General features: G+C 38.1%; 3 protein-coding genes across 11 annotated transcripts; all 3 read right to left on the reverse strand.

Annotated features, from left to right (window-relative positions):
* Positions 1-30: 30 nt before the first annotated feature.
* ema (C-type lectin domain containing ema) lies at positions 31-6,875 on the reverse strand. Of its 9 annotated transcripts, none has more exons than XM_065483464.1 (19): positions 6,516-6,875; positions 6,297-6,425; positions 6,105-6,238; positions 5,901-6,049; positions 5,615-5,844; positions 5,360-5,555; positions 5,139-5,309; positions 4,062-4,209; positions 3,938-4,000; positions 3,758-3,865; positions 3,497-3,616; positions 3,292-3,446; positions 2,522-2,683; positions 2,314-2,467; positions 1,646-1,949; positions 1,181-1,311; positions 975-1,127; positions 768-919; positions 31-365 (listed from the first exon to the last, which is right to left on the reverse strand). In XM_065483464.1, the coding sequence occupies exons 1-19, from the start codon at positions 6,587-6,589 to the stop codon at positions 69-71; spliced, it is 3,030 nt and encodes a 1,009-aa protein (XP_065339536.1). In that variant the 5' UTR covers positions 6,590-6,875; the 3' UTR covers positions 31-68. The 9 variants fall into 9 exon arrangements, with proteins under 9 accessions (XP_065339536.1, XP_065339534.1, XP_065339537.1 ...); XM_065483462.1 differs by having other exon boundaries at positions 3,758-4,000; positions 6,516-6,581; positions 6,715-6,874; XM_065483465.1 differs by having other exon boundaries at positions 3,497-3,613; positions 6,516-6,874.
* A 566-nt stretch (positions 6,876-7,441) lies between these two features.
* On the reverse strand, positions 7,442-9,305 carry LOC135940000 (enoyl-CoA hydratase, mitochondrial-like). The gene is made up of 5 exons (XM_065484632.1): positions 9,025-9,305; positions 8,653-8,850; positions 8,101-8,430; positions 7,861-8,048; positions 7,442-7,803 (listed from the first exon to the last, which is right to left on the reverse strand). Exons 1-5 carry the CDS (start codon positions 9,125-9,127, stop codon positions 7,738-7,740), a joined length of 885 nt encoding a protein of 294 aa, XP_065340704.1. The 5' UTR covers positions 9,128-9,305; the 3' UTR covers positions 7,442-7,737.
* A 609-nt stretch (positions 9,306-9,914) lies between these two features.
* Positions 9,915-21,950, reverse strand: LOC135940178 (dipeptidase 1-like). The gene is made up of 14 exons (XM_065484966.1): positions 21,870-21,950; positions 20,813-21,052; positions 16,536-17,033; positions 15,955-16,087; positions 15,666-15,816; positions 15,055-15,172; positions 14,820-14,996; positions 14,666-14,750; positions 14,253-14,328; positions 13,417-13,555; positions 11,603-13,305; positions 10,977-11,540; positions 10,568-10,902; positions 9,915-10,502 (listed from the first exon to the last, which is right to left on the reverse strand). Exons 2-11 carry the CDS (start codon positions 20,963-20,965, stop codon positions 13,204-13,206), a joined length of 1,632 nt encoding a protein of 543 aa, XP_065341038.1. The 5' UTR covers positions 20,966-21,052; positions 21,870-21,950; the 3' UTR covers positions 9,915-10,502; positions 10,568-10,902; positions 10,977-11,540; positions 11,603-13,203.
* Between the last annotated feature and the right edge of the window lie 1,227 nt (positions 21,951-23,177).

Here is a 23,177-nt window from a genome sequence, read left to right on the forward strand (position 1 = left end):
GCATTGTTTGTCATTTGAAATCAGATGCAATTTGTTATAGAAAACAATATAATTTATTTCTTGAACAATCAAATAATTTCTACGGAGCCTTTCTTTTTCCTGTCAGCTGAGTCACTTCGCTTGAAAGAGTTATTTCCGTTTGGATCACCAGTGTCTTGTGGTACCTCGGTGAAAGAGGTTTCCGTTTCAGGGTGTGAACTTGGAATGGGAGGGGTGGCACTTGGAGAGTTTGACATGCTGGAGCTCCTCTCCATCGCTTGGGCCATTCTCGAAGGAGATTCGCTGGCGCGTCTCGGCGACGGCGACAGGAGTCGGCGCGACGCTTCCATGTGGCGTCTTCTCGTCGCTCCTCTACCAACTTTATTCTAAAATAGGATGTGTCTCTGTCAGAAGGAGCCAAATTAAAAGAGTTTTTAAATTTCTCTTCCTGATTGTACAAGCAAATGGGAAGTTTCCACATCCATCTTAGGAACTTTCCAATTTAAAAATATTTCCTTCTAAATCGGTCAAGGCATAGTTCCATAACCTCCCACGCAAACGGGTAAAATTGGAATATTAAAATCAATTCAACATAGATCACGTCTAGAAATAAATCACAAATGATGTGTTCCCTAAGAACAGAAAAAGTTGAGCATGAAAATAGGAATAATTACATATCAAAGTGAATAGTTTTTGCTTTGGACTGCTTTATTCATGCTGATTTTGCAAGAAATCCAATTAATGGAAACCCCTATTACTATTTTGAAACAAAAAATCCTTCTGCTTACTTGGTTGGACACAGGTGTGCTGGTATTTGTTGGATCCTGCAGGGGAAGACTTGAGCTGGAGCTTCCACCCTCTTGAGACGACATATCCTCTAGCGGGATCTCCTCGCTTCGCGGTCTGGGCATTTTGGGGGAACCCTCCCTTGATCTCGTGCCTACACAAATCAACCAATCAGCACTCTCAAGTACATTTCTTTGTCTGCGACGTACCAGTATTTTCCGACGAGGTCCTAGAGGACGGGGAAGGAGTTCTGGAGCTTCTGCCGCTCTCCTCGCGCCGCACGGCGGCTGCGAATCCTGGCGCTTTGATGGCAGAGGAAAATAATGGACGGTTAGGGCCACCTAGCAAACTCCGACTAGCTCCTGAAGTAAATGAGAAAGTTGGAGAATTATCACCACTGATTTTGAAAGCTTACTGTCTTGCAGACGCATTGCTTGAAGCGAGTAAGTGGGAGGGGAAGGGGTTGCCTGGTTGGCCGGAATTTCCAACAGTCTTGCGATTTGCTGCATTTTCTTTTGTCTCGCTTTTGCCTTTCCCTTCGTCAGCCTAAAGAAATATTTTTTTTTTCAAAAACAAGAGGAAATAAGTTTATGTCAGTTGAAAAGCATCAAAAGCATGAACCTATTACGCAAATAAAAACTAAGTTTTATGGCAGAGAGAGATAGAACATAGGACTTTGTAGTTTTTGCTAACTCTTAACCAACGGCGTTTTTACAAAGCAATAATCGTGTCTTGAGAAATTGATGCGAAGGAAATTAAAATTTAATATTTCGGCAAAAGAGTTGTCAAGTAAAATTAGGAAAATCAACTAAGGAATAAATCAAAACCAATTTACATAGATTTTTCTGAATGTAATAAATTAAATCTGAAAATTTCTCACCTCTGTCTTGCTGCCATGCACCGAATGTGATCATCAAACACAAATTTGGCAGCCAAGAGGGGCAGTCTGTTCGGAGTATTGGATGAGAGGGGTCGGTGCACCGTGATGTGAAGACATCTCGAGTCGTCTTTGTCGCCAGTCTCCTCCAAATCCTGCAGGAAGCCGACAAATTTGGCCACGCCCCAGCCTAGCCTCCTCGTGTCTGGCTCAACCAAAATCAACTGGAGCGCATCTATCACCAGGAAGCGCCTGATCTTCTGCCCATCTTTTGTGACCACCGTGCAGGCGATTAGGTCGCTGTTATCTATTTGGAAAAAGAGTTAATTTTATTAGTTTGTTGGTTAAAATGTAACAATGAATTTAAAATTGGAATAATTATTAAAATGGCAAAGCTTGAAAAGTGGTAAAATTGTGATTTTTTTATTTTACACGAAATTTAACTCCAACGGAATCAATTTTATTTTTTTAAGCAAAATAAACTAAAAACTTAACTGCTGTATGTGCTGTGCCAATTGTATCGTTTTTCCAATTCAAAATAACTCATTTTTAAAAACAAGGAAAAGAAGACAGAAAATTTAAGAGCTATGTGTGAGAAAGATTGAAAAGTGAAAGCAGGAACGCAAGTGGGTTAATTTAGCCAGATGGGAAATAAACCACCAGGTTCCTACATGGGAGACACGTACTGAGGTCCAGGACTTGGTCCACTTGGACGCAGGCTGACGGGTTGGTGAGAGGCAATTGGTTCTCATTGCCCATTCCGAGCGACTGCGACAGCTCTCGAACGAGCAGAAAGGCTCTGATCGTCCGCCGCGTTCTCTCGCCCTAAAAGCAAGTAATTTTTTGAAGACTTGACAAAATAAAAGTAGGTTACAATACTTCTCCACATGGAAGACGTTTACTAAACTCAATGCCTGTCATTGGAGTTCCGGTGGGAGGAAGTAAAATGTTCGAGTCCATCATGAGCCACTCCACGTTTAAAGCGCCTTTCTTCCTTTCGTTATACTCTTCCTCGAACATGTCCAGGAAAATTTCATCACTCTAGAAGATTAAATATAAAATTGACACTGTATCAGGACACTCTTAGGTTCAGACGTTTTAATTTTGGCCAACCCATTGAATTTGTGTAGATTTTCCTGATGTGAGCCATGTGCAGTGGTGCAAATTTTCAAATTAACTATTTTAGCGATTTTAAGAATGTGACCCAAAATTTATTTAAAAGTTTTAACTCAATTTGAATGAAATTTTATTTTTGAGCAATATTTAATTAGACAAATTGATTTGTTGGTCATTTTTGACCCTCCAGAAAAATTAAACATTTCTTTAAAGGGTTAATTCCTGACTTTGTATGTTTTTAATGGTCAATCATAGAGCTAAAAACTAAACATATTCTGAAAGATCATGAAATTTCCTATTTTTAGAAAGTTACAAGAGTTGAATCAACATTTTTTAGTTCTGAAAAAATCGAGTTGGGTAAAAATGTAAAATTAGAGTGAATATTTATTTTATAATCTTATCGACGAAAATTGAATTACATGACCTGGTTTTTAAGACATAATACTCAACCATTAATGAGCCATTTTATCCAATTTCCCGGTTAAATTATAAGTTGTAGACTTTTCCGGAAAATAAAAAAACGACCTACTTACTTTGTAAAATGTTCTGAGTTGTCCAGTGCTTTCCTCTCTGGCGCCTTCAATGGCTGCCAAGTGTCCATCGTGGAGATAGCTGTGGTTGTCCCTGAGGGCCAGCTGCTGAATCAGGCCGATACTCATCTCAAGAGACACCAAGCGCACTTTTGAGTCTGCAAATCGACGAGTTACAAACCTGAGCCTAATATTGAAACATCCTTACTCATTTGGCAGCTCAGCGAAATTATCTGTATAAGCCTCTCAATCAAATTTCCGTTGTACCAATGTTGCGAGTTCTTGGCAGGAAACAAAACTTTGTCCAAAAGGCATTCGTTGACTCCTGCTTGCATAAATAAGTTGATCAAATAAACAGTTAATGCACTTTCTCATTATGTACAAGCTTACCATCTAAATATCCAAGAAGGAAGCATATATTTACATACAACTATTACACGGAAAACACAAATTGTATTGACAAACTCACCTTTGTTGTGGCCCATTGAGTAAAGCAGACAGAGCGCGAAAAGGGCTACAAAGTCGTTCTCCGTGCAGTCGAGGGATGCGAAAATGGCTTCTAAGAATGGCCGACCCACTAAGGACACACCTTGTGAGTTCAAAGCTCTGCGTTTCTCTTTCTCCTCGTCGGACACATTCAAGAAACTACCTGCTGGACTAGGCACTGGCTCCTGTGATGAGCTTTCTCCCTCTTCATTAGTCGTTGCAGTGTCTGATTGTGAGCAAAAGGTGAATAAAATATTGCAGGTCCAACAATGTCATTAAGATCATACCAGTGTTGTCTGCACTTGTTTGCTCCGCAGAGGTGTGAGCCTTTTTCCATACTATGGCTTTTTTCTCCTCGTAAGAAAGTTCTAACTCTTCGTTGATAGTTGGTTTTGGAGGAGATACAAGTTTAGGAATACTGGAGGGAATACTCGACTGAAAATGTTTCAAATTTTTTAAAATCATTAAAATTTAGTAGTTTAATAAAAAAGAATTTCCTGTACAAAATTTAATCAGACCTTTTTTGTTGAAAATTCACAAACTCAGTTCTTACAAGGAAACCCTGGGTGCGTTCCGCTTAAAAATATAAAATTTCGACCTCGAAAAACTTGCATAAAATTAGAAGAAAATGACCAAGTTTCAATTTACGAAGCCGAACATTACCATTTCGTCTTATGGGGGAATCCCCATAAATTTATAAATAGGAGCAATTCTCACGCAATCACGATGAAATTTGGAATACAAGCTCTCCTTGACAAGATGTATTGATTGATAAAGAGCAATTTTTGAATCTAAGATATAGAGATGAATTTAAACGACTTTGACAAATTGAACAAATTTATTAATGGCTCCTAAATATATTTAAATATTTAAAACAATACATAAGGCACCTTAAAAATAGTTTAGCAGCATTGCTTCAATTTACATTGACCCATCAATTGATTTGTCTCGTCAAGGGGACTAAAGAAACCAAAAATCATCACGATTTAACAAACATTGTAATTTTAATAAAGTTTATCCTTCGATGTTTGTCCAAGTCTTAAGTCGAAAACAGTTACATAGATTGTAAAATTTGGAATAGAAGGTCATTTATCAAAATAAAAAAGTGAATTGAGGAAAAAATTGCATTACAGGGTGCAGCGCATCCCGTTTCAGAATTTGCACTCCATTTCAGAATTCTGAAATGGGATTGATTTTGCTTGATTTTGAAGCCATTTCAAATTGTGTAAATTCTACTTCCAATATCAAGAATTCTAGGAAAACATAACAAATTTTTCGTCCCAAAAATATCGCTAACCTTCATTTAGATCATTGCAAATAATATTAGACATTTCTTATTAATTAGTTTTCAATAATTTTAATACCTGAGCAAGTGCAGTCATATTGTGAGCTTGGTCGTCATCTGATATGCTCGAGCTGTCAGAATTCAAAATAATCCAAGCCAAAGTGTGCACAAGAGGTGCGTGTGTGATGATCAGAAACACTTGAGAGAGAAGGAACAAAGCAACGACTTTGCTCACGTAAGGTCTGCTCTGCTGAGAAAAAATAACAGTATAAGGAAAAACACACTTTAAGGGAGATATACCTGAGTGACAGAGTCCTGGGAGGAGAGTCTGGGCGCCAAAGACAAGACATAAAGTGGCATCAAAAGTCGATGTAACAGCTGATCAGTCAGAACGCAGTTCAGGTCACCAATATCCAAGCAAAGAATATCGTTTAAGTAGTGCAAATGATCCAGATGCTCGGCAACAAGATCGGCCAATTTTCCTTTGCTTTGATGGCTGTTTGAAAGGAATGGTCAGTCATTTTGTGCTAGTTATTTCAATAATTAAGTTATTACTCGGCGTCATTCCGCACGCAGTTGTCCAGTTCAAGAACGTGATTTCCAATGAACCAGACCAGATTCGAGAAGTATGGCGCTGCAGTTCGATCCCCAATGAATTTAAGCATTGATTTGTCATCAACTTTGTACACATTTAAAGTTAGGGTTCGAACAGCAATTCTGACCATACTTTCGGAGTGGTTGAAGAATTTAATGGCCTCTGTATACAAGGGAAAGTCATTTGTGTGCTGCGAGAAGGAATTAATTAGCTAGAAATAAGCAAAAATCAGGATTACGGCTTTACCTCATTGTAGAAGAAGTGGATAGTGTGAGTATTAAGCTTAAATGAAAGCGTCTTGAGGAACGAGATATAGTATGCCATGACTTCTTCATCAGAGAAGTCAAATTTGTGCACGATTATGGAGTTAACATGATTGTTGCTCAAAAGGTAATCTGAAATGAACAAATGAATGAATTTTGAAACGATTTCAATGCACAGAGAACTTACAGAGAGAAGTTTCATTTCTGATGTTCTCAAACAAAATATTCAGGGTCTGCAAAAGTTGAACGCACACGTAGCTCCCACATTTTTGCCTCATGATCTTCAAGAAAAACGACAACATGTTTTTCTCGAGGAAAAAGCTGAGGGTTGAAGGTTATAATTTAATTTCGTTGCGTTTAATACTGAAGGACAACTCACTCAAACACGCTGCCGTCATTCTGGTCGCCCCAAATCAAGATTTCGGCGATAGACCTCAAGGTTTCGACCAGCAGACCTCTGTTGCTTTCGGACACAGTCTGATTCTTGGACAGCACGTTGTAAAGATACCTGACACAAATTCAAAATAATGTATGTACATATAATTGGGCGTAGGATTTTAAGTGTGCCACTTAAAATTTAACGCGCACAAATACTCACTTTAAATGCTCCAACGAGTGCGGATTTTTGGGCTTCCACAAACCGCCACCAAACCAACTTCGACTCCTAAACATTTCTCTTGATTACAAAACAGCGCAGTTGCAATAGGTTTGAAAAATAGCGAGAGTTTCGACGACGAAACTGTTACGTTCTTATCACAATGGAATTTATAGCTCTCGCCAACTTGTTACGGACTAACATGGCTCTCAGCTGGATTCCTCTGGCTGCGCTATGTCCTCCTAACGTCTCTGCCAGCCAACATTTTCGTCAAAATATCTCAATTAGGATGAGCTATAGCACTCGATAGGCGGTGCATTATTTCTCCTTGCACTGCTGCTCACTCGCTTGTCCTGTCTGTCAGTAAAATCGACCTTGTAAACAGATGATCGTCAGAGCTCACACTATGCGACAGCGCCTCTAGCGGTTACTTTGTTTAATTAAATTTCGAGATACAATTTGTTTGACACACTCTAGTTCGAGAAAATAATTAAAGAGGATTGATACCGGTTTTTGAGAAGAGAATGCGTCAAAATTAACCCAAATTTTACAGATTTTGAATTTTATTATTTGAAGCTAGACTCCCTTATTGACTGTTGCTCAATTATTGCAGAAAAATTTTCAATCAACTAATAACTAACTGCAATTGAAGCCAAAAATTCTAGTACTTTTCAATTCACTTCAAACGCATCAGTACTAATTATCCCGATAATTACAATATTTAAATATTATCAATAACTTGTATGTTTATTATTCTAATCATCACTATTACTTAATAAGAACAAGAACTAAAATGTTACCAACAAAAATGAACTTTGAAACAATGCTATTTTGAGAAAATAAATTATTAAATATTTAAAGACTATACATACACAATATTTGTGAAATGATTTTCATGGTATGAGGTAATTTAGATAAAAACGAGTTAATGTTGCAACAGATAAGTTTTATTTCCTTTCAAATGGCACTTCTGAGCAAGTATTCACAAAGCAAGACAGGAATAGGTCTTTAAAGCGACTGCAACTTCTAAAGTTGATATTTTTTCTATTACAATGCATGAGGGCAAAAAGCAACTCTTTCATATATAAGAAAATACATTTTTAAATCTCTGAATAAACAAAATAAAATGCCAACAAACAAATCTTTCTCTATCTTTTCTATATAAGATGCGAGATTTTTCAAATTTTGATTAAGGCACTTAAAAATTTGGCAATCATAATCAGATTCAGTTGTTGGTGAACTTAGGTGGTCTCTTCTCAACAAAAGCAGTCATTCCTTCCTTGCGGTCATCCTGTAAAAAAGAAAGGCCAGGAATAAAAAATATTCATTAGAGTATTATCCATCTTACAGTGGCAAAAGTGGCGTGGAAAAGTCGTTTCTCCTGTCGGAGACCTTGCTCAAGGGTGGTTTCGTAAGCGGCATTGACAGATTCTTTGCAAAGAGTGACAATCAGTGGTGAGTGAGAGGAAATTTTCTCTCCAAGCTTCACGGCCTCCTCAACCAACTTATCAGCAGGGACAACCTTGCTGACCAGACCTGAAATTGTGATTAAAAAAACAACCTCCAAAGATTAAGAATCAAATCTAACCAAGCTGAAGGGCTTCTTGGGCGCTGATCATGTTTCCAGTGAGGCATATTTCCATGGCCTTGGACTTTCCGACCACCCTGGTGAGCCTCTGGGTGCCACCAGCTCCAGGAATGGTTCCAATGGCGATTTCGGGCTGGCCGAACTTTGCCTTGTCTCCAGCATAGATGATGTCGCACATCATGGCCACTTCGCATCCTCCGCCAAGAGCGTAGCCATTCACAGCAGCAATGATGGGCTTGCGAATGTTAGTCATGTTGGACCAGTGGCACAAGAAATTGTTCCTGACGTTCGAGGAGAAATCGTTGTTCTGCATTTCCTTGATGTCGGCGCCTGAAATTAATTTAAAAATAAATTAGCATAGCCATAAAAAGAATTAATTCAATTTATCATTTTTTTTCAATAACTAAAAAACAATGATTAGATATGGAAAAATGACTTCTCACTAGTTTCCATAAGACTATTTACAATTATGATACGGTAATAAAACCTATAGATATTTAATGTGGAATAAATAATTATTTTTCATAAGTTCTGGAAAAAATTATTTTTTACCTGCGGCAAAAGCCTTCTCGCTGCCGGTGAGGACAATAGCTCCCACAGAGGCATCAGCGTCAAAAGCGGCCAGGGCAGCATTGACATCAAGCATCAGGGCATTGCACAAGGCGTTCAGAGACTTGGGCCGGTTCAGGGTGATCACACCCACATTCTGCTTTTCGCCCTTCTTCTCGACGAGGATGTGCTCATATTTGCCTGCGAATCGAGTAGTGTTATCTAGATTTCACCAAATCAGAAGGGATCCACAGTGAGGGGGATTTAAAAATGGTTGCCAGCTGCGAAGGCACAGGCCGGGGTTAAAGGACCACCAAGTAACGGTGCGGGAAGACGCGGGTGGAGTAGAATTTAGGGTCAGTTTGGTGGTTGTACCTGTGCTCATCAACCTGAGGCACACATTGAACCTCTGCTGCTGGTTGGCAAGGCCCGAAGCCCGGCTGAAGACGGAGCGCGCTGCCGTGAAAACGTTCGCCATTGCTGGATTGAGAGCGAAGAGAGTGAAAAAGTGGGATGAGCCGAGCCGTTTAAAGGTCCAAGGCCAAGGCCAAACGTCAGAGGTAAATTTTGGCACTTTTACTTTTCATTTTGATCTAGTTAGTGTTCGGAATGTGCGGATTTACGTCAGCGGATACGGATGAATTATTTATGAGGGACATCGAATGAAGTTTCTTTCAAAATTTGCTGAAAGTTCTTGGCTGCAATCCACAAGTGTATCATATATTTATGCGCGCGAAAATTTCAAAACTTCTCTTGGTACTCACTCTAGACCCCTGCACGGTAGAGTCCTTGTATTAGACTAATGTCCTTGTATTAGACTTATACAAGGACTCTACTGCACGGTGTGCGGTGTGGTGTTGAAAACCCGCAAACCACACACCAAAACCGCAAAAATTGCAGTTTTGGTGTCGAAAGTAGCGGTTGCGGCGTCGTTGTGGTTTTGAGAGCGCGGTTGTGGTCTACCGCGTAAAACCGCAAAATGTTTGTCCAACCGTCCAAAAATTTGTCACAAGAAAACATAAAAAATCAAATTTTTCCCCTAAAATGTTTTGAATTTTTCTTTTGAGTTTTCTTTAATAAGTTATGCCTTTTCCAACTGCAATCTAAAATATGTGCTATCTTATGGCTAAATAGTCTAAACTATTATTTCAATGAAATCCTTACCTCCTTTTGGTCTTTTCACCTTCTTTCAAAAAGGTTCATGTAAGAGCTCAAACTGTTTGATGATTTTCATTTTGATGGCACTATATAGAATCATTTATGAATTTTTGAAGTTTAACTCAAGAATTTTTATTTTATACTTTATTTTTTGGATCATAAACATAACACTTTTGTCTATATGTACAATTCTGTAATTCATTGTGTACTGTACGTGCAGCCAAAGTTCATACTGTTATTGGAAGTGGTCAAGAATGCTGATGAGTTCTTCATCAATAAACCAACTGTATGCATCCTCAGAAATATCTTGTTGCATGTCACTAAAAAAGTATGAAACGCCTGGCATTTGTCCAGTATCTTTTTTTCCGTCCCTTAGACTTTTTGCCACAATAGAGTACTCACTTGGGTAATAATTCATGTAAAATTTCACGTGAGTAAGTTGATGCAGACTACCGGCGGCGCATTTAATCAATTCCATGAGTTCTTTGAAATGTTCGACAACAGCGACATTAGTGAGTCTACTCCAGGAATTTATCCTCATTTGGATGATGAGAGTTTTGAGTTTTCGCAGAACCTTCTTTTCGATAACTGATGGTTTTAGCATCTTAAGGTCCTTCACACTAAATTCATCGGCATACAATGTCACCTTCTGCAGATCGGGTGCGCTCAGAATATTGGGTAAATCCGCAGGAGCGCTGCATTTGGGACCAGACAAAATTTTAGTTTTAAAATGAGCGATATTTTTGATTGAAGTACTCACCAACAATAGCAACTATAATAACCTAATTTTACTTCTTGAAGATGAGAGAAAAAGGTTATAGGCTCAGTACCAATTGCGATCGTGTGAAGTTGAAGTTTCTCCAACTTTGGGCAGGCAGTAAAAATCTGTTGGAAGGACAGCATGGATTCATCAATAACTTCTGTGCTATATTGGATAATGCTAAGTGCCAGTAGATTTGATCCATATTTGTCCAAGAAGCATTTCAATACAGGCAGTGGAAATTCGACAATTTCCAGACTCTCAATTTGGGTAAATTTTAACAAAGCTTGCCACTGGATGTCTTTATCGCGGATAATCTTTTCATACCAATAGATCTGAAAAATGTGAAATTTTTGTGGGACAGACCTAGATTAGCGATAAATATTTTATAAGTGTGCGTATATCTCACCCATAAATGACTGACATGAGGAAATGCCAAGTGAATGCTTTCACTTATACTCTCTTCGGAAAAATCCACCAACAATTGGCGCAGGTTTGACGTTCCACGACGTTCTGGGTCCAGATGAGCCAAAGAGTTGTAGTCATGCTTGGAACAAAGCTCACTTGCGTAGTTTTCAATGACTTGCAAGTTCGGGAGATGGTCTATTAACAAACGCCTCCAGTGATAACCTGCGTATGCGTTGTAGATAAAAACTTTCAGATTTGGTAAGCTCTTTTTCATTTTTTCAACTATTTGTTTTTCATCGAAGTCAATGTCAGCAAAACCGCTGGGGAAACAAACGCTGATAAATTGTAGTTCTTTTAGGTGCTCGCCAAGTTGAAATAGGTCATCGAGCCCGTTAAGGTTGCACAATTCATCTATTTGAAGAAGTTTTAGCTGTACTAATCTACCGAGCGCTTGAAGTAACTCAGTGTCCACAGGAATATCAGGAAATCTGTTGTCACTGCTTTTCTTGCTTGTTATCTTCAGCTCTTCGATGTTGGGAGCAATTTCAAACAACTGCACCACTGCCTGACAGATCAAATGTAAGAATTATAAAAATCAAATTTCTAAAACAAGTTTTCAGTAATTACCGATTTAAAGTAATGATATTTCAGTTCAATTGGAGAATATGAAAGATATGCAGTTAAATCGACGGATTTTAGTCCCATCCTAAGAGAAATTTCTAAGGCAGGAACCATCAGGATATTCATTTCCTCGTGATATCTCAAGAGCTTGTTGCACTCCGTCGACAACAGGTCATTCAAAACCTTCATAAGCTGGTCGGGAGCTGCATAATAGGCATTATTGGAAGACCAATAAAAAGAGCTGTATCAATTTTCTAATCCTATATATAAACACTTAAGCACGGTAATTAAATTCATTTGTGTTGTTTTAACAACGCAAATACATACATGGTCAATGATGAAATATTATGCTCACTCAAGTCAAGAAGATTTTCGATCCTGAAATTTGGACTGAGCAGAATACCCAACTTTTTAGCGATCACTTGGATTTTAATCTCACAATTATGTTTGACCTGGTCCCATCTGGACTGTATTAAATAAATCATGAGGGTCTGCCATGGCGAGAGCACGCGCGAGTTGATTTTACGAGAGTAACAACTGTGAAATATCCCTTTTATATCCGTTTCAATTAATCCTCTGCTATATGAAATGTGTGTTTATGAATGTGTTCTTGCTTTCGAAAAACAAATTACGTGTAATATTCTGAAAATATTTATCAAATTCTGCTGCTTATAATAATTTGTTTACACGTGTCGCGGTCGGTCGGTCGGGAGAGAGAGATCAGGAAAATCATTAAAATCATCGTTTCTCCCTTCAGGTTAAGGGGTCGGGGGATGAACTTAGAAATGGGTTTAACCAACAAGGCAAACGACCTACATCCTACATCATGATCAATTAACAAAATAATTTTCTTTCGTGTTTAATTTATTAATCACACACTGAGATTTGGACTATTAATAATATGTATTAAATTAATACAAATTTGTCGGCAATGATTTTTCCTAAATTTGTAAAATATTTGCTCAGAGCCAAAACTTCAGGGCAATGGTTTATTCTTCATTTCTCGTCATTTTTCCCGGTGCTTTTGAGCTCATAAAAGGAAGTAAATTACTAAATTAAAGCTTTAACTCAGATAAAGGTGTAACTTTTCTAGAAATTTAAAGGTAAAAAAAAATTGAATTGATTTTTATACTCAGGATGACTAATTTTAAAATTCTAATTTCTTAAATTTACCAACCTTTGTGCATTATTTTTTTGTTTTTCAATAAATTTAAAACTCAATAAGAGAATCAGGTGCTAAATTTCAAATTTATTTTTTTGGGCATGTCAAATTTTATCATCCTCATTATTTCTATATTCAGCAGACAGCCTCATCAAACTCCTCTTATTGACCTTTCCACATATCTGCAAATTTTTTTTGTACTTTCATAAAATTATATCTATGAAATTTTGCTAATATTGCATTGAAAAATCTATTCCCGTTTGGTTTACAATATTTCGCTACTTTCATAATTTTCTCACTGCTCTTCCAATACAAAAACAATATTGGCCACACATTATTTAATTGCGCACCATCAACGTGTCCATCTCACTTTTAGCCTTAATTTTAACTTAGCAATTAAATTATTGTGCTGAAGAGTAGATGACTTTGGAGTGTAGCTAATTATTCAAATCCCTGGGAATCTGCAGTAGGTCTTCTCGTCCAAATCCTCCATGGAAATCCACTCTTCGTGCGGCGCGATTTTGGCTCGCTCCATATCACCGCGAATCTGAAAGCAGAAATAAAAGAGTTTATCTCGCACAGCTATATCTGCTTAGTGAATAATTTTTCTTTTTATTCATCGTGTGATGTGATAAACAATATGCAAAAGCGCACGAACCCTTGCTGTCTCTCTCATGACTCGAACAAGATTGCCACCAGCTAGCTTTTTAATGTCCTCGGCGCTCCATCTCCGGTCACGAGCCAATTCTGCCAGCAACATTGGGTACTTTGACACATCCTCAAGACCTTCAGGAACTCTGAATTATAAAAATACTTTTTATTATAGACTAGTAAAACAAAGGGGGAAGTTTTTCTTCCAGTGGAAATAGGTTTAAGAGGTTTTTTAAATTTCCAAAACGCTTAATTAATCTAGGACAATAGATCCAGACTCTGTAGGAACTTCGTTGGAATGGCTCACGTATTTTAATTTAATTTGGTGAAAGTGTTGCCCTATTAGACCTACAGAACAGACCTGAAAATTTCCATTTATTTTTTTGATTTTTCAAAATGCGATTATTATTTTGGGTGATCGAGGAAAATTCAAAATTCAGGTACTAAATATTTATTAATTTAATACTTAATATCTTGACCCACTGACCAACTTCGTAGGTCAAGGTAACTCGGGTCAAATGTTTTAAAAAAAATCCGGGCAGAAATCGACAGAAACAAAAATGTTTAAATTTGAGATAGCCAAAGCTGAGCAGTGCTTGATTTTTTCAAGTCCGAAAATTTTTACAGCTGTTTTCATCAGAAATATTATTTAACGGGTTGCTTTTATGTCTATCATATATTTTTTTCAATCTCTGATTGAGAAAAATTAAGAAATTTTTACTAGTCAACAACGCAATGAACTTTAAAGCTCTGAAGAAGAAAATGTGTTTTTTAGCTTCATGATTTATTTTCAAGAAAATTGTTACTTTAAATTACAAAAATATTTATGAGCTCGCTACTTACTGCGTAATGCCGTCAAATCCAGCACCAAGCCCGACGTGATTCACGCCTGCCATGTTCCTGATGTGATTAATGTGAGCTATAAAAAATTTAAATTTCCTCGGTCAGAGGCGTGCATCCGTTCTTTCATCACAATATCGTGCAAAATTTAATAACTAGACATGAACACAAACAAAGCGATTCGTAAATACTCAAAATGAAAAATAACCACGACTAAAATTGTGATTTTTCTGACGTCGCACGGCTTAAAAAGCTCCAAAAATTTTTGTCCAAAGCTCCAAATTTTATAAAACATTAACCTCGATATGCAACTCTAATTAAAATTAATCATCTTGATAAAATCCATTGCCGTGCGTTAACTGGCGTGCCAATGCCAACTTTCGCCTCTCCGGCTAGCGCCGATCGAATTAACTCACCAATTACATCTTTGAGAGTGGCCTTTTCCTTGCAGTTGAGGAACTGATTGAAAAAGCTAACCATCACTATTCCCCCGTTGAGAGCCTGCAGAGGAAGTGGACGACGGAATTAGAATTTTCTAATCACAACAGCATTGTCTCATCTAATACCCACCAATTTGCTCAAAATCGAGTCTGGAACGTTTCGAGTCGAATTGCAAATCGCCTGCGCGCCCGAGTGCGAAAAGATGACCGGCGCTTTCGTGACTTTGATCGCGGCGTCCATTGTTCGCGCCGAAACGTGTGACAAATCCACCATCATTCCCAACCTATTCATTTCTTGAATCACCAGCTGGGCAATTGAATCATTAGATCTGGCCACTTGTCGTTTTAACTTATTTTCAACAAACCTTCCCAAAGTCGGAAAGGCCGTCGTGGTCGGAGAGTGGCATCAATGGCGGCTCATCTTCATCCTGGACGCTGCTTTTGTGTCCCAGGGTCGCCTCGTCCACCATAGAGGAATCGGCCCTGTCATTCATTTTAAATTAATTTACATCTTTGGATTGAAATTAGTAGGTTTCGTCAATTTTTCTATGCTAAATAATAACTGCGCATAAATTAGAAAAACAATTTTGTGGTTTACACTTACAGAGATTATAAAATTGTTATGCATTTATTATTCTGCTATTGCTAATTGAGTTATTTTTTTAATTTCATATTTTGGTCATCCAACATTTACAACAAATATTTAATATGATCTACTATCTACAATGCATTTGTATTTTGGAAAACCTCGCAAAACGAGCAATTTTTTTTCAAACCTAGAAATGAGCCATTTTTTGCCAGTTTTTTTCTATTTTAATTCAGCATATAATAATATATTTACAGCATGATGACTAATACTCATTTTATTTTAAATCATCTGTTAGCATTTCGACCCTATTTAACAGGGCCAAATTAAAACATATTTTCTCGAACCTTTTAACACTGCCCAAGAATTGTTTCAAAATTATTTACTCACCACGGGGTATTGCAAGCGTGAGTTAGGGTCAGGTAGCGGACGCCTAATTGGTAGAGGGTCCTCAGAATAGCCAGCGAGCTGCCTAATGAGTGCCCACCTTCGACTCCGATCAGACTGGCAATTTTTCCTGCACGATGCGCGCTTTCGATTTCTAAAGAAATGAATAATTTCAATTATTACTAAATTCGTGAGTTCCTCCTTGCAACTCCTATTTTTATTGATCATTAAAACTTTCTTCGAAAGTGACAACACACCATAAAATCATTAAAATATATCATTTAATTTATACCTTCTGCAGTCGTAGCCATCTGCAAATGTTTGGGATACTTTTCCACCAGTCTTATTATTACGTCGATTTGCTCCAGAGTGAGCTGCACGGAGTCCAAGTATTGGGAGCCGCACGGAACGTATGCTGACCAAAACTGAAATCCGTTTGAAATCTTACAATCATTTTATTTCAAAACGTGTTAATACAAAGATAAACTTAAAATCTTCAAACTAAGAAAATTTTTTTGATATTACATTAATTTTATGCCAATCCAAGAAAAAGTTTAAACCACAGAAAAATCAACACCAGAAAAATTTCAAACATTTGAAATAAATTGGAAAATATTTAGATAAATGTAAATTAATTAACATATGTTTTCAAACGTACTCTCAATAAGAAGGTACACTCTGCTGCACTCTTGCCTTTCGATAAATTTCGAGATTGCACAGCAAAAGCGACCTAATTTGGCTCGTAAACTTGAGCCTTTTATTGTAAAAATACTGATTTTGGATGGCGCAAAAAAATTGAATATACTAAAATCATACTAATACTCCTGCTTGAAACATAGGTTTAAATCCCGAAAATTTCCACAAATGTCTAACCTGTGCCGAGACGAGGCCCTTCTGCATCCGATTCAGGTCGGTTTGTGACCAAAGTGTTCCTCCAGTCCACGAAGGGTCACCCTTGAGGTCGGAATTGAACTTGAAGTCAAACAACTTGTTCTGCCTGCGCCGGCGAAGGTTCCACGCCAGGTCGTTGTGTCCGTCGACGAGCGGTGCGTCGCTCAGGATGCGCTGGACGACCTGCAAACGCGCCTCGAGCAGCCGGGACGCCCTCAGGTCGAGCGCGAAAGGCAGGCCAACCCCCAGAAAGAGGGCCAGGCAGACGAAAATGATTGAGCCAACGATCAGCTTCTGTCTGCCCTGCTGCAGGTGCAGGAAGGACGGCTTATCGGGGATGCCCTTCAGGGGTGGTTTCGGAGGGGGCGGAAGAGGGGTGTGCAGGGCGCAGTGACCGATGCCGTTTATCTTGATCGGGTGCGGCAGGAAGTCATCTGGACTCGGGGTCGTTGGGGGCGTCAGGTGGTCACGGCTGTTTTGCTGAAATTAAATTTTTTTAATAATTAAATTAATAAATTATTCTGCTGATAAAATCTTTGATCATGGTTTCCCTCAAAAAACATGAGGTTTTTAGATAAATTAATTAATTCATTAAAGTTCCCACGTGTACAACTTTTACCCTCATTTTAAATTTTGCTTTTTTTAATATATATATTTTCAACACACAAACTTCTGCGCGTTGTTAGAATTGTTCTTGTGCTTCAATTTGATTATAATTTAATGAAAATTACCTTTTAAAAGCAAAAGGGTTCCAAGATCATGCTGATGTAATTGAAATTATTAAAAATTGGCTAAATTTAATTTTCTATTCTCCAAGATCATTACTCATTGCCAGGAAGCGACATTTATGTTGCACTCAAAAAGGTAAACACATCAACAGTGCTGCACGTTGAGTTGCCTCACGCGAAGTATTCAGGTCAGCCGAGCGTAATGCAACACAAAAACATCACGAATTATAAATTTGATGCAAAGTTCATGTGTATGAATGTTTTCGCAAGACGCGCTGCTCCGATTTTCGAGGCTTTTGTCTGACCGTTACAAACTAATACACATAATATTATTATGCATAATTCACTCAATGCTAATCTGCTTTTAAATATTATAGAAAAAATTACGGATGTAGATTAGTTCCGAGCCGTTAGGCTTATTTTGCGTTAATTAAAGCAGTGCTCCAAGTGGCCCTGTGATTGTTCTCCTTGCACAATTTTTTAAATTTCTTCTCTTGAACCTCAAGCAAATGTTAAATATCCACTTCCAACTTGGGTATTTTTCCAATATTAAAATAAATTTCAGTTTAGGACCAGTCAAAAATTAACAAATCATTATATGTTATAATTATTCATCAACAAAGATATTTTTCATATAAAATTTAAACATCTGTTTAATATTCTATTCTTCTGCATGCTAATAAATTCCTCTAATAAAACCTATTGCCTTTACAATCGCCTGCAGCAACCGAGATACGTGCGCATTTTAATTGCCATTTTGCTGCAGACGACGCCAAACAAAGAGAATGTCGACTTTATATTGTATATAGATCCCATGCACTCAATAGTATATTTGTTTCTCAATGTCGTCTAATATATGCACCGCCCTCCTCCTTTCAAATATCGTGCCGCAGAATAATAATTCAGTTCGGCGCACATGAACAAGATGTGTTATGTTGTTTAGAGTGCGGCCTGTACAAAGCGAACTAGTAACATTGAGCGCGAGAGATAGTAATCTCTGCTTTCAATATCGTACGCACAGCTATTAGAATGCGATCCGCTGGAGCAGAAAAATTTATATCCGCCCTAAATTCTATAAACCAGGATTATTACCCATTTAACTCGCTTGTTAACTGGCCTTGTAGGTTTCTCAAACCAGTGGACACGAATAAAATGTCATTTTCTTTCGATTTTCTTCACATATTTCACTACTTTATTTTACATAAGCCTATCTATAATTATCGTTTCAAAGCAAATTGGTTTGAACTTTCGGCCCTTTTGTCCTGGTTTCCCGAAGGCCTAATCAAACAATGCTCTCGAAGCAGAAATCAAAATGATTGATAAATTAGCTCGTGCACTGCGCTAAATACATCGCCGCCTGCATCAACAGCAAGCGCTTAATCTGCTTCATCACGCTCGCGCAATTCAATTATACAATACATAATATACTATATACCGATCGGCGTTCTTTGCGAATTTCTAAATGTCAGTCCGCCAGCACGGGATGTTTTTCAGCCGCGCACACGCCACTCCCCGCGAGTGTCGACCGACCGTGTGTGCACTGGAGGAAAACAATACAAATAGTGTAATAGTACATATAAAGTGGAAACGAAGGAGCCGGTGCCCATGAGCAAGAGCAGGCGAGTCATGCAGCACCGTGACAGTCGTGACCAAGTTGGATCGGCGCGCTTTCGGAACCTTTCCTCGCGCGCTCTTTGCATTTGCCTAACTAACTCTTTCACTTGGACACATGTGTCCCAATCCTCACTTCTTTCCAATTATTTAAGCTAAAGGCTATAGCCCTAAAAAAGAAATCTCTTGAAACAAAAATCTCTATAAGGAAGTATTTATGTAAATAGCTTTTGTTAGATTTTATCTGCGAATGTTAGACAAACCCTGTAATTGATGCTAAAATGTAGCATTGCACGTTTTATTGTATTATACATATAGGTTGAGAAGGAAAATTATGATGTGGAGTTATAACGGACAAATCGAAATATGCTGAATTGTATTTATTGATTTTCTGTGCACACTTTATTAAGGTCTCTTTGTTTTAGACACGAAACAGTCAGACAGATAATTTTTAATGATTATTGCATGTAACCTCAAATTACGCTAGTTAAAAATGGTTCCACAACGTAAAATCACGAAACAAGAAGACATACGTTGGAATTGTAAATCAATAATTTTGTCAATTCATAGAATCGAAAGGGGTCAGTTTGATGGTTTTTGTAGTTTTTTGAGCTAGTATCTCAGGAACCTTTTCAAAAAATACTAGGTGTTTTTTTCAACGTCGAAATATAAATAAAACCAAAACTCAAGCTTAAAACATAAAAAAACGCTGATTGTAGAGTCAATTTGGTTTTGTGAATTGAATTTTTTTAATTCAAAGAGAATCTTGATGCATGAAATTCTTAGAAAAGAAAAATTATAGGCAATTAGAAAGTGGCAGTGACAATTAATAACCTTCTTATGAAAATTGGTGAATACTTGCTATTTTTTCTTTTGTTTCAAAAGGTGGATTGTCACCAAAAAAACAAAGCCCAATTATAACGATCCCCCCTTTTTCTACCCGCGTTCTCGTTGGAATTGTAAATCAATAATTTTGTCAATTCATAGAATCGAAAGGGGTCAGTTTGATGGTTTTTTAGTTTTTTGAGCTAGTATCTCAGGAACCTTTTCAAAAAATAGGTGTTTTTTTCAAAGTCGAAATATAAATAAAACCAAAACTCCAGCTTAAAACATAAAAAAACGCTGATTGTAGAGTCAATTTGGTTTTGTGAATTGAATTTTTTTAATTCAAAGAGAATCTTGATGCATGAAATTCTTAGAAAAGAAAAATTATAGGCAATTAGAAAGTGGCAGTGACAATTAATAACCTTCTTATGAAAATTGGTGAATACTTGCTATTTTTTCTTTTGTTTCAAAAGGTGGATTGTCACCAAAAAAACAAAGCCCAATTATAACGATCCCCTCTTTTTCTACCCGCGTTCTCGCAGACAATATGTACAATCCCTATCCTAAGGAAATCTAGTCACAAAATACCACCTCAATTATGCTATTTATTAAAAACAAGTGTTCCATTGTTGTTGCATTTTTACAGGGGAAGCAGTTTGCCAATCGGCGTTGCGTGCGGCACACGATAATGGAAAATTTTCATGAAAGTGCATCTCGCGCGTTCCATGACCTCTTTTCACGCCTTGCGCACTAGTGAGATAATTAGTCGGGCCCTTTGACTCTCAATCTGAGTGAAATTTCTATCTGTCACTCCACGACGTCTGGACGTATAGACTTGGCTTGCAAAAAAGCAGCTCGCAGCGACGAGTACTTTCAATGCATAAATCATAATTGCACTTGAATAAACAAACAGTGAACGATATTTTATTACAATTAATGCTGGCAAGTGACAGTGAATGTGCGGCCGCGAGCTGCTTGCCTGCAAAGCAATAAATAAAATAGAAACGCATCCTGGAGTCGATTTGCATAGATGTCATTTTCACTTTGCGTTTTCCCTCACGGCATACTGAACGGAATATCGAGTTTAGAGCCTACCTGGTAAATCCAGGAGCCTTCGAATATGGTCGTCCTGACGGGCGATGAGCAATTGGAAGTGTCCGCTCGGATCGTCTCGATCAGGTCGAGGTTGAGCTCTATGTCCTGGTGCGGCAGCCTGGTGGTAGCCGCTCTCGGGAATCCTGAGTTCATAGTCTTGGTGGCCGAATTTCTCTGCTCTGCGTGCCGAAAATTCCACCCTGGTTCAGGGGGTTTGAAAGACTGGACACTATTTTTCTCCTGATGAAAGAATTATATTTTTAGTTGAAATGAAATCTGTTCTAAATTTCTAAGCAATAATCTCTGAGAGCAACAAAGGGATACGGCAATTTTGCTGAATCAGGTTAATTAAGGTGAAAAAGGGGTTGAAGGGGTGACAGATTATCTCTAGGGGGGGATCAAGACTAGTCTATTGGTGTGCAGTTTTTTTTTAAAATGCGACCACTAGAAGCTGAGATTTGGGCGTGAGAACCCCAAAGAAATTTGTTGTTTTCATAGATTTTGGTTTGTATATAGAAATATCCTGCTCAACTAGTTTCGGCCACTGGTTTCGACCCTGAGGGCTAAAAAGAGAATAACCAGGGGGCCGAAACTCTAAGTTGAACATGAAATTTATACATTAATACAAAAAATAAAATATGCCTATAGAAAGCCACACATTTATTAGTAAATACAAATTATGACTAGTTCGAGTGCTTGTGCCTTCATTGGAATCTAACAACAATAGAATTAATATTTACTCTGCGCTGATTAATTTTCGTAACTGTTCTTTCTCAGATCAAAAAATTGCTCCCATTATCCGGCTCAGCATGTGCAATCGTTAATGGAGCGAGGTGAAAGTTTTCTAAATTAATGGGAAGCTCAATTTTGACGTATCATCGGGTCGGCCGCAAAAAAACGCATTGTCGCAGCAAGGTGCAAACAAAGGTGCACACGGAAAGAGCTTTGTTGACCCTTCAGGTCCTCCAAGTGAGGATTTCGCAATTCGCTCTCCTTCCTTGTTAGTGACGTGCTTGTGTTTGGGCGAAATTATAGCAATATTTTGGTTTTCACTCACCAGTCAGTGACCCATGGAAGCGAATATGCAAGCCCGCAGCTGAGTTGTGCGGGTTGCGTTCCGTGCGCCTGCGTCGCGAGCTTAGACAATCCATATTTCGCAGTCGCCACGACAACCACCGCGCTCAGGGTGCACGCTTTTCTAAGAAACGCACGAGTGACGTTGTGACACTGGGAAAGTTGCAAGGAAATAGAATCAAGATTGATCGTTACAAAAGTTTCGGCATAAAATATATATTTTATTAACAAATAGGAATCAAGCAAGCTGAGACGCTTCTTATGGGTGATTTGTGCAATATGCCACGCGGAAAGCCCCGTTTTACTCTGAACTAGTTTGTTTTATCAAGCTCCTCCGCCAAACAAGGCTTTTTACTTTCCGATAACGCCCAAGAGGTATTTAACGTGCTCTCCTACGAGTGCGGAGAAAGTTTGAGGCAGGTCTTTGCATATATCGCCGGCTGGCATCATATTTCAAAATGCTCACAGGAAGTCGATTGTGAATAAATCATGATCTCGTGCGTCAAAATCCTGGCACTCTACTTAATATCGTGTCGTGGGGGTGGAGAAAAAAGCTAATTAAGAAAAATAAATTCGAAAAAATAGAATCCTTGATCTGCTATTTACTCAAAGAAACATTATTTTATTTGGTGTGTGACTAATACTTAAGAGAGCATCTCACAAAGAAAATTGCCTTATAGTGACCTGAATTCTTATTGACTCATTGGGCACCTTGATTTATTTCCACCTTAATAGCGGAAAGTTCACTCCTGCGTGGAGGCGACTGGGACGACCAACGACCACACAAAAAAGTAATGCTTGCATCATCCTCGTAATCATCTCTTTTGAAGTCACGACATATATTTAATTCGACTGTAACGTTTGGTAAGAAATAAATGTCTTGACGAAGGACTTTCCTTAATATAATCTGTATTTTAACTGAAGCAGCAAATTAAATTGCAACAAGTGAGCATCCATCTGGACGAGGATCCATGAGCGAAAGTGAAAGACACGTGAAAAAATGGCTGCTTTTGGCAGATTTAAAAAGTTAAATCCACGGAGGTAAATTTGCCTTTGCGACCTAAATGACTTTATTTGAGAGAACTTGACTCTCAGTATTGAGAGCAATGCGTTGCGGAAACTAAATCATACGGATGAAAATTTTAAATTATTTTCACCCTACAGCAGAGAATGAGAGGGTTTTGCGCAAAATATGTTGTGGGGTCTTCAATTTTTGCTCTTATTTTTTATAAATAACTTATCAGCAAATCCATCAGGATGTGACCTTGCATTCAAAAAGTGCGTTCTGTTG

Source organism: Cloeon dipterum, chromosome 3 (genome assembly GCF_949628265.1).
Source record: "Cloeon dipterum chromosome 3, ieCloDipt1.1, whole genome shotgun sequence".
In the NCBI taxonomy this organism is placed as follows: Eukaryota; Metazoa; Arthropoda; class Insecta; order Ephemeroptera; family Baetidae; genus Cloeon; species Cloeon dipterum.

Excerpts from the sequence above, each read along its gene's own strand:
- ema (XM_065483457.1), bottom strand. The coding sequence starts at position 6,589 with ATGTTTAGGAGTCGAAGTTGGTTTGGTGGCGGTTTGTGGAAGCCCAAA. Across the intron at positions 6,239-6,296 it reads AATGACGGCAGCGTGTTTGA|CTTTTTCCTCGAGAAAAACA; the intron begins GTGAGTTGTCCT and ends TTCAACCCTCAG. Across the intron at positions 3,617-3,757 it reads CTCAATGGGCCACAACAAAG|CAGGAGTCAACGAATGCCTT; the intron begins GTGAGTTTGTCA and ends TATTTATGCAAG.
- LOC135940000 (XM_065484632.1), bottom strand. The coding sequence starts at position 9,127 with ATGGCGAACGTTTTCACGGCAGCGCGCTCCGTCTTCAGCCGGGCTTCG. Across the intron at positions 8,431-8,652 it reads CGAGAAGGCTTTTGCCGCAG|GCGCCGACATCAAGGAAATG; the intron begins GTAAAAAATAAT and ends AATTAATTTCAG. Across the intron at positions 8,049-8,100 it reads CCAAGAAGCCCTTCAGCTTG|GTCTGGTCAGCAAGGTTGTC; the intron begins GTTAGATTTGAT and ends TCACAATTTCAG.
- LOC135940178 (XM_065484966.1), bottom strand. The coding sequence starts at position 20,965 with ATGAACTCAGGATTCCCGAGAGCGGCTACCACCAGGCTGCCGCACCAG. Across the intron at positions 13,556-14,252 it reads GGATTTGACGGCATTACGCA|AGTTCCTGAAGGTCTTGAGG; the intron begins GTAAGTAGCGAG and ends TTTATAATTCAG. Across the intron at positions 13,306-13,416 it reads TCATGAGAGAGACAGCAAGG|ATTCGCGGTGATATGGAGCG; the intron begins GTTCGTGCGCTT and ends TTCTGCTTTCAG.